Source organism: Empidonax traillii, unplaced genomic scaffold, assembly GCF_003031625.1.
Source record: "Empidonax traillii isolate 1590-97213 ecotype Southwest subspecies unplaced genomic scaffold, ASM303162v1 scaffold343:size799674, whole genome shotgun sequence".
NCBI lineage: Eukaryota > Metazoa > Chordata > Aves > Passeriformes > Tyrannidae > Empidonax > Empidonax traillii.
Genome location: NW_020955536.1, coordinates 557,770 through 568,653, shown reverse-complemented (window position 1 = coordinate 568,653; position 10,884 = coordinate 557,770). Strand labels below are relative to the sequence as shown.

General features: G+C 36.7%; 1 protein-coding gene across 1 annotated transcript in view; it reads left to right on the top strand.

Moving 5' to 3' along the window:
* SORCS2 (sortilin related VPS10 domain containing receptor 2) overlaps window positions 1-10,884 on the top strand; it is a 241,126-nt gene that overhangs the window by 163,364 nt on the left and 66,878 nt on the right. The window contains exons 9-11 of the mRNA XM_027892263.1: window positions 1,441-1,620; window positions 6,787-6,933; window positions 8,310-8,412. Of these exons, the coding sequence (XP_027748064.1) occupies window positions 1,441-1,620; window positions 6,787-6,933; window positions 8,310-8,412 (430 nt within the window). The remainder of the gene's footprint in view (window positions 1-1,440; window positions 1,621-6,786; window positions 6,934-8,309; window positions 8,413-10,884) is intronic.

Sequence of the window (10,884 nt, the reverse complement as noted above, 5' to 3'; positions counted from 1 at the left end):
AGTTGCTGTGTTTTGCTGGCAATTCTGCCAGACTTTCTGCTTCTGAGTAATTTTTGAATAAAACAAAAAAGAGAACTACTTATGGGATGCTAAACAAAAATCTACTTCAATACATAGCTCAACATGAAACTCTTTAAAAACAGCATTGAGCTGTCATTGATAGAAAACTTCACTTAAATTCTTTTGTTGAGAATTGTCACATATGCAAAAGTACTTTAAATTTAACTAAATTATTAGTGTTTAATAACCATCTTCTGCTCTTATTAAAAATCTTTCCATTCTATTATTTTACTTCTATTCATTTACTTTTTTTAAATCTGAGTGCCTCAGTCACATCGTGCATGTTTCCTAAAGTGTGACTGCCACGCTTTGGTGAGTGTTCAGTGTTGCTGTTACTCACATTTTCTTCAGTCTTACTGGATTCTTAAGAATTTGGTTTATTTGTCTCTTAGAGTTCTACAAAATAGTTTTCTTGGTTTATTTTTTTTTTTTAAGCCCATTCATACCAAACTCATATTCCCTTGACATTTGGGCAGCATTGTTTAATATTCACTTCAGTGCCTTAGTATTTTTCCTGTAATAAGGTGACCAGAACTGGATACGGTATCCCAATTAAGTACCAAGGTCAAAAAGAGTTTACAAGCTTTCAGTCTCTGTGACTAGATGTTATTTCTTATGTAGTCCCAACATCTGCCCTCATGCTGCCATATCCTCTCGCAAACTCAAATCCTTTTATTCTGTTTGCTAAGCTTAGTACAGTGTTGCTACTTCCTGATTTATTTCTTCTGTTTAATGTTAGTGTTAAATTCTTTTACCCAGCTGTGCATTTTTTTGTATGAGATGTTTGGAGTGAAGAAGGCTGGGAAAACTGAAAGCAAGCTGTTGCAAAACCCATGCCTGAAATTCTTGGGTAATGAATGCAGAATATTGAATATTTAAGTGGTCCTATACACATAGATAAATTACTGTTACATACTATTATACACATGAGCTGTGTGCGTGGTATACACTACTTCCTATGTGTAACTGTTATAAATTATATCTGATCCTGTTGGTGTTACACTATTATATGTAGTTCTTATTTCTCTAGATACCTGAGGATTATGTGATAGATTAGCTTAGTTAGCGTTGTTTCAGTCATTCACTTCTTTTCTTCCTTTCCTTTCCTTTTTTCTCCTTCTTTTCAAGAAGTCGTTTCCCACTAAAGTCAAAGCAGATCTCAGCTTTTGCACATTCACGATGTTGGTCTTTACTAGGATGGTTTGCACTGCAGTCAAAAGGCACTGAAGAACCACCTTGGAGCAGTGGGATACAGCATGTTAATTAGTATTGTATTAGGAGATTACTGTTATTAAATTTCAGATGTTTCCCTTCTCCTGTTCAACTTATTGTTTGTAAAATAGAAATGATGGAAAAATTTTGTATCTTATTTTCTTACAGGATTTACAGATAATAAGTACAGATGAAAACCAGGTTTTTGTGGCTGTTCAGGAGTGGTACCAGACAGACACGTACAACCTGTACCAGTCTGACCCACAAGGTGTTTACTACTCTATCCTGCTGGAGAACGTCCGGAGCACGAAGCAGCCAGAAGAGAATGTCCTGATAGATATCCTGGAGGTAGACCTTTACCTCTTCCATTGTGTGTAGTCTGTGTGAAGGGTTTTTTAATTAAAATTTCAGTATTGAGTATAATTCATTTTCACAGGTATATTTAATGTAAAAAGTCTAGGATTTTTTTCTTATTGATAGCTGATTATTACTGCTTACATGTTTCCCTCTTGCCCTACTGATGTGCTGTGTACTCTAAGAACTACATTCATAGGATGGAATTCCATGGATGTGCAAGTCCAAAATAGGGTTTTTTTAAGATATTGAAAAGTGAAGACAGCAGCACAATTTATTATTGAAGTCAGAAGTTATGTGGCTGCTTATGCACACCTTTTTTCTTTTAGGTGACTCAGTGATGCATTGCCTGGTTTAGAGCAGGACATCCTTTAACCAATAGGGTTTTACACAGTAATCCTGTGAGCCTTGTGCTGGGTTGTGTCAGCTCTGAAAGGCGAACAACCAAAAAAATTAGATATTGGGCAGCAAATCCACTTGCTTTCAGTAAGCGTCTTGTGCCAACTGCATTTTATGTGAGATAAACTCTCCTGTAAACAAATTTATCTTGTATTTTAACATCAGTGCACTTGGCAAAATAAAAGACTAAAGAATATAGTGTTTTGGAAGAGCACCACAGAGTGTTATCAACTCCATTTCTGCTGATAGAATGGAATATCAGTATCATCTATTTCAATGTAATAAGATGTACTTTTGCTCCAGTTCTATTCTTTCATGTAGCACATAGGACTGGCTGTTATCAGAATATTAAACTAGTGGAGCTTTGGTCTGACCCAGTTTGTCCCTCATTACACTTTAATCTGCCTGGTGTTAATATAAAAACAAAATAAAACAAAGAAAAAAACCCAAAATAAGCCAAGTTCTTTGGCAAAGCTTTGTAGTAATTCTGGATACAAGGCACACACTGACAGAGCTGTTAAATAGCTGTAATTAGATCTTCTTGGTGAGGGAAAATGATAGTGCTTTTTCCTCCTTATCTCCTCCATCTTTCTTTAGCCCTTTCTTTCTAAATGTCTGTAGTAAAACTAAGAGGTTTTTCATTACTGATGATTATTTTCTAGGCTCTACCGTTTTTAGAAATGAGGCTTCCTAATGAGTGAAGCTACACATGCTGTGTAGCCACATTCCCACAGGGTGATTTATTGACAGCATTAGTTTGCAGCCTTTTACTCCTGCTCACTCCTGTGCGATGCAAAGCTAAAAGGCAGCCAGGTGCAGTCTCTGCTCCTTGCATCACCTGTAGCATACAATTTCAGAGAAGTTGTACAGAGATACTACCCCTGGCTGTCCTTTTGTCTGCAAGAGTTATTAACTTAATTCAGTTACACTGATTATTTCATAATTTCCAAATGTTACTGAAGGCATATTAGATAATGTGATCCTAGATTATTGTGTGTGCTGGATCAATTTGTAGGGCTACAAATTAAAAAGAAAACTTACACATGATAAATAGTAATTGAAGGAGCCACAATGGAGCCACACATGAATTTTTTTGAGCTGTTTTTGAAATAGAGCTGCAGTATTGGAGAACACTTCTATTTGCTTACAGTAAGAAAGACCACAGCTTCCAGATAGCTTGTATGATAAATAATTAGTGTTCATCTTGTTTACTAGAATGTAATCAAGTACTCATGATGTATGGCTTATTTATCCAATATAAAGTGGCTAATAAATAGAACACATATTGCAGCCCTTGAGGATGTGATTTTTTTTCTTTTTTATCTAATCGGGGTTTTCTTTCTTTCTGGGCAGTTCAATGCAAGTATCCCATCTTGGAAAGAGGAATCTTTAGTGCAGAACAGAGACTGTCCTCAATGGTTGATAATTTCTCCTTCTAGCAGTGTATAATTCTCCTTAAAATTTGCACTGTTCATCTTCGTTATCCTCTGCTGACACCACTTCATCTTTTACTTGTACTTTACATGCTATAAAATCTTTAATAGGTGTCTGCCTCTCCGTATTAATTTTCTTTTATATGCTTTATCTTTTTTTGCACCATATTTCTTTTCATGTTGCATGTGTGAAAGGGGAATAATTCCCAAATAATTTCCAAATACTTAATGAAAAAAAAGTTAAGTATTAACTGACTGACCAAGAGGAGCATGCCCTTGAAATATGTGACTGTATACAAGGAGCGTGTCCTTGAAATTATATCTAGTGCTGCCAACGTGAACCAGTGACAAATTTGCAGAATGGGCATACTAATGTATACTTCTAGATTTGTTCTTATTGTGACTCCTCACACAGATAAGAGCTACACAAGTTGTAGTAGACATTCTTCATGCCTTTTTTTCCCAAACAACAAATCATATATATTTAAATTTTAATCACAAACATATATTATATAGCAGTAATTTTTGCATTTCAGTAACTGCTGCTAATAAACACTGTGGGGTCATCTGAACTGTTCTTCTTGCTACCAACTAGTACAGAGTGTTGTTTGGCTGTGAAATCAGAAATGTAACAATCAGCGACTAATGTGTCTCAGCAGAAAAGTTGCTCAGATAATAGCTTTACAAGGTGTTGTAGAAAACAGATGCTCTGAGAGTTAACTTAAAAGTCCAAAGAAAATCAGTGGAAAGGTGCTTTTGCTGGACTGTTTATCAGAGTAACTGAGCACTGCACAGTGTTGAAATGTCTTCTTTTACATACCTTTTTATTGTCAACATGAATCTTTTCCCTTCTTCATAGGAAGATACTAATCTCCCAATTTTAGATTAGGGAACTGAGTCAAGGAGTAGAAAGTACAGAAGAAATTGGGTGCGTTGGCATCACAATCTAATGCAGAAAGTAGATCAGACATAAAACATTTACAGTATTTACAGAGTCAGATGTGTGTTTGCATAGAACACGGGACAAATGAAATAGAAAATGCTACAACAGGTGTTTTAAAGCTGCCATTTTTTACACACCATAATTTTATATTAGTTATTGGGTTTTAGGGTGATGCACCACTCTGAACATCATACTTCTGAACTTGCTCAGAAAATAGATGCCTTAAACGATTTATTATTTCAAGCAGAGTTTTTGCCTTTCATTCAAAGTACAACTGCTGTGAAGTGCTGGTCAGCTTTTATCTTTTAAAACAGCAGTGAGAGAAGTTAATGGAGACACTAGAACTGTTTTCATAACCTTTCAGTGTTTGATAGATTCAAACACTTATGTCCCATATTCTAGAGAGCAGAAGTTACCCTAGAGCTTGGATAGATTAGAGATAAGAGTGAGAATGGAGAAAAATTTTAGCCTGACTCCCATTTGATGATTACACTGAATGATTAAATATTCATTAAACAAGAATGAGGGGGAAAAAGAGAGAGGAAACAAAAATATTCATGATGCTGCACTGTTTTTGCCATCCACAAATGAAGAGGGAAACCTCAGCTGCAGTCCCTGACCTAATTATTGTTTAAATATTTAATATTGTGTTCACTGGAAGAAAGACAAGCATAGAAATTTTACCCCAAGTCTGCCTTCCCACGTAAATGTTTGAACTGCCAGGCTTTTCATGGCTGTGTTGTTTCCCAGAGGCAGAATATGTAAAAAAGCCCCAGCAAGATGAAGATGCTTTTAAAGTAGGGAAATCAGCTTCCTCATTTCTTCCGTTACTTTTCTTTTTCACCTGCACTGCTAAGTAGTTGACTTTTATGGTGTGTTTGACTTGGACGTGGTTCTGAGTTTCCATCATCCTGGATAAGTAGGCCAACCACACATGCATGGGGTTTAAGGAAGAAGGAGCTCATGAGAGAGCAGGGTATTAAAATGACTACACAGAATATTAAATATTAAATATTTTTCCAAGTTCTAAGCTGTTACAATAACCAGCAGAACATTTTTATTCTCCGTAGGTTTTGGTCAGTTTCAATATAGTGAGTAGCCTGATGGTAAGGATGCCTTATCTCCTCCCTGAATGCAGACTTCTGTTAAGTGGAGTTAATAACTAGTAGTTGGAAAAAAAGGAGAACAGTAAATATTTCAAATAAAAAATTAAAGTTCAAGAATGCATCACGTCATCAAGAGGCAAAAATTCCTGATCATTCAAAGAGCTGGCTGTGTTGTGCATTTATTTGTAATGAATGCTTTGGTTTTGTTAAGTGTCAACACCCAACAAGATTAGCAAGCTCTACTGTGCTGGAAATGGTGGATGAATTGATATACATTTCCAGAATTTTTCAAAAATTTAAGAGATCTCATAAGTAATCACAAGGGAAATAAGAGCACTTTTAAGGAAACCTTCAATTTTAATACAAGATCTTATCTCATGCCCTTGGGTGGAATATATGTTAATATGTTAATAACATAAATGTTAGGGCTAGAACTAAACATATTAAGTTGCAATTACTGTCAGGTTGCTTCTAAAAATTATCCCTATTAACTTTGACACTTTGAGTTGTAATAATTTTCTAATACAGGCTGTTTTGATATGAAATAACAACTCAAGAAAATAGTGAGTCTGTAAACTTTTTTTTTTTTTTTTTAAATTTCATTTTATAGGGTTTTTTCCCCCCCAGAAGTTAAACAGGTGAAGGGAGGCTAAATGTGTGGAGGCAGGCTGGGTGTGGAAGCATTTAAGATACTTCAGAGGTTGATTCAGCCCTCAGTGTTTTTTCCTCAGATGATCTGTCTGTATTTCCTACAAAAGACAATTGTGCTTCCTAATTCAATGTATTTTAAAGGATATGATACTGTATTTTGTTGTTGTTGTAACCTATTTGTGTGCTATTTACATAATGTGCATCACAGAAGGTGCAAATTGCTTATATCATTTGTAGAATAGCATTTTAGAGATGTCCATATTTAAAAAAAATGCAGAGCTGTAATTTTAACAGTAAGGCCATGGTAGCATAGTTTTTAGTTTTTGTGTTTTGATGTGTTAACTATGTGTAATTTGATTATCCTTCTGACACAGAGAGAATTGCATATACTTTTTAAATAGACTTAAAAATACAAATCAGTTTATCCTCCCCTTCCCTCTTTCTCCCTTTCCTCTTATCTTTTCGCCTTCCTTCTATATTTTTAAGGTGTCATTCTCCTGCTGTTCAGTTTCCAGGAGAAACTACCTGCGATACAGTTCAGAGCCACAAAAGAGCAGCTAATCAGGGATAATTCTTGTTGAAGAAATGTGTATGTGCTGGATATTAACTTCTCTCCTGTATGCTTCAGGTCAGAGGTGTAAAAGGAGTCTTTTTGGCCAACCAGAAAATTGATGGGAAAGTTACAACTCTGATAACCTACAACAAGGGCCGCGACTGGGATTTTCTAAACCCTCCAGACATTGACATGAATGGCAAACCAACCAACTGCAAACCTGTAAGTGATTCTTTTTGGTCCATCTTCTCTATAAAGTGCACAAGATTTATCTGTATGGTAGGATGTGCAATAGTTCCACTTTATGGTGAGTTTACCACTCAAACTAGTTGGCAAATCTACTTGTATTGCATGAGCTATGGCTTCACAGGCTATTAGCCCAGTCATCTTGTAGTGTGAGTAGTCAGGGCTCTAATTTGTTGCAATGCATTTCATATGTTAGGTCACTTTGACACAAAGAGGACATTTTTTCTTAAATGTCAGCCACACAGTACAGTTCAGAATAATCATGACAACAGTCATTTGTGTCTGGATATAAGGGTCATATAATGAGTTAAATAGAGTCAACCAATCATTTTTCTCTTCCCATCTTTCATATTTTTTTCATAATAAATCAAGGTAACCTTTGGTTCCATGTTAAAGGGAACTTCTTACAGTTGCTTGAAAATAAATTCCACAGTAAACTGCACTAAAAAGTCCTTTCTTTTTGTAAGACAGTGTTATTTTTGTTTGTTTAGGTGTCCCAACTACCCATAGCGTTTTGTTATTTGCAAAGCTGTACTGAAAACCTTGTATTTTTCTCACTAACTTTCTGCTCCTGGGTACTCAAAGCTCTGCATTGGTGGGCAAAATAAATGCTTGTGGTCCAGCCGCTGCCAGAGCTTTGTTTCCTCTCCACATAGCAGAAGTGGAGGGCTGGAGCTCCTGGTTCCCATTTGAAGAGTTCAGGAGTGTGCTACAAGGTTCAAGACTGCAGGGCTTGATCCAGATCATTTTGAGACGAGTGGAAAGATTGCAGTGGCAGTGGCTCCCAGGCAGTGCTGGCAGCCCGCTCCTGGTAAAGCTCGTGGCTGGAATTGCTGTGAACAAGATGACGTTTGAGTGCCACTGCACAAAGGGCAAGAAGCAGTAAGCTGCTTAGCAAGGAGAGATGACGTGTCCGAAAATCATTAAGCTATTTTTCATACCATCTTTTTACTAAAAAAGTCATTTTCATTCCAAGCAGTTGATTTTAAACATCATTTTACCAGTTACCCGGGACCAACAAACATGCAATATTTGTTGCTGTTAGTTAGTGTTTTTAAGCAATTATTCTGTCGGAAGGGATTTTTATACAATAATTTCACGCTGACTTCCCCGTGTTTGGAAATCTTTTTTTTGAGACAGTGGCACACTACACAGACATCACTAGAGACTCCTGTTAGAAAGTGATGGTTGATATTTCATACTGGAATTTGGCACCGTGGGAAACAGCCATTCTTTTTCTCTATGAAGACAAACACTGCTGAAGCTGCTCTCTCTCTGGGCTTTCATTATTGTAGGAGCATAACTGCTAGCCATTATTTGTAAAACCTGTTGTCTTCTTCTTTCCCCCAAAGCCCGATTGCTACCTTCACCTCCATCTCCGGTGGGCAGACAATCCCTATGTGTCGGGAACAGTCCACACGAAGGACACTGCACCAGGGCTCATAATGGGGGCAGGTAAGGACATGACATTGTGTTTTAAGACCTGAAATGTGGCAGGGGTTCTTTGGAGAACTTTTGGTTTGTAAGTATGTGATGCTATAAACGTTGCCAAAATAAGGCTTTCTGCAGAATAATCCTGTAGGGAATCTCTTCATTGAACAGTTAAATAAAAGTTAATTGAAGCCCCACAGCTGTATCTTTTCAGGCAGATCTATAACAAATTCCTGGATACATTATGCTTTGCTGTGCTGTGTAGTACCTCCTTCCTTATTAGAGCAGTGTGGAGGTGTGATGGTGGCTGAAGGACATATCTTGAATTCCTTTTCTCTGGAAGTGACACGTAGGGCCTCCAGCATCATGAATTGTCCGGCAAAACTGATGTAAATGGTGGCCAAGCCTTTGTTTTTAAACCTAGATACAGATAATTTGTCTTGTAATTTTTATTAGTTCCTTTCTGCCTAAAGAGAGATGAATGGAAAGAGGCACATGTGTCTCTGTGTTGGGAACAATGCTGGTTGTGGCTTCTCCATTATAACATACATATGGAGTCATGTCCCTCTGAAGTGGCATTTAATGAAATAAATTCCATTGCAGTGTTGAGCTCATCAGGAAAAATATTCAGATAACTGTTTTACATTGTGTCCCTGTGATCCATCTATTAATTTTATTTAATCTTCTGTTTCTTTGTTTCAAAATTACCCAATCATTAACTTTAGCGCTTTTTTAAATTGAATTATTTTATTCTTATGTTATTGATTATGTTTAGGTAGAATGCCACATTCTTTTTTCATACAAGTGTATCTATTTTTAATGAATAATGGCTTCTGCTTTAGCTAACACTAGTCTCTTATCAAGAGTTTATTAAATTGCAAATTTCCTGAGAATATCAAGGTGAGCATATTTGTTGTTTAAAAGAGAATGCCAGCTGACAGTACTTCCATGTAACCGAAGATTTCAAGTTTCTCCCTAGTGTAAAGGGAGTTTAAAATATTTTACTGGAGACAGACCTACCTGGTGAAATGCTGCTATGTTTTTATTGATACAAATGAGACTAAGAATTTGTACAGTGCCCTTGTGGATAGATTTCTAATATGCGTTCAGTTCACATTTTATGAATTCAAATGTTTCAAAAAATAACAGCCATTTCAGATGTCTTCTTTTTACATAAAGGTACTCCAAAAGTAGGTTTTTAATTTTAGCCCTACCATATTGTGCCTAAATGCTTTCCAGTAGCAAATTAAGGTTTTTTAAGTCTGCTCTTCTCTGAGGTAATATTAGGGAGGGCAGGTAGTAGAAGTGTATTTTACCCTTAACCCCTTTCTAGAATGGGGTGAGATCTCATCACTGTGACATTGTCTTACTGTGCCAGGTAGGTAAACTTGTCAACAGTTTTCTTCAATGTGATCATGAGGGAGTGTTTCTGATAACATCCAAATATCATTAACAACTGAACTAATACGTTAAACCTGACTTGGTTGCAGAGCAACCCATAATGTAATGGGAATAGCATAGCAGCTGGCCACAAACCCGGGAGGGATGGCATGAAACTGGGAAAAACTTGCCTGAGAGTAGTGCATCCTTTTTCTTGTAGGTCATGTAGCTGCAAACAGAGAGAAGGGACTTCTTTTGGAGCCTTAAAAATTTTATAGAGCAACTGCATCCCCTTGCCAACATATGACTTGAATCAGCTCTGATTCTGACTTGCCTTTACATTATTTGGATGCTCAGGTCATCTGGATTCAGTGCATATGTTCAGTCTTATCTGGCAAACCTGATATCCTTGTAAACTTATACTTCTTATCAGAAATACTTTACATACAGTGAGCTTGAATTTCCTTTGGCCTGACCCTTGAAACTGATAATCCTATGCAAATCAACAGAAGCACTATATTCTTAGCACATGCAGAAATCAGATTATTTGGGCCACATCACACACTACTGGAATTTTACTGTTAGATTTAGGGAGAGCACATCTTCTGGAAATGACTGAAAATGATAAAGATCTGTGAACGTCAGCTGATCACACCACGTCTGTGAACCATCAGTGCCTTGTGCTGAAAAAAGGGAATTGTATTCTGAGGGTGAAGTAGGTAAATAATTGCCAACAGAGAGAGGAAAATATTAATACTGTGCCAAAATACTGTAAGAATGTGTACAATTCTGATAATCAATTTTCAGGACCAGTGAGTAGGTGCTAAGAAGACCTACTTGGCAGTTGATGGAAAGAGACAATATTTACAAGAACCCCATTAGCTGAGAAAAATAAAGGACAATAAAGAATATGGTGGGTTTTTTTCCTGAAAGTGTAACCATGGGGTAGAAACAAGTGGATAAGAGCTAGAAATATGGATTCTAACCATGAGGTTCATGATCTCAATTATTAGCAGTGTGGCTATCAATCAAAAAGAATAAAAAATTCCTTTAACATGGAATTTGGCTTCTTTGTAGGAAGCTTATACAACACATCTGCTTGTGGTAATGGAAAAG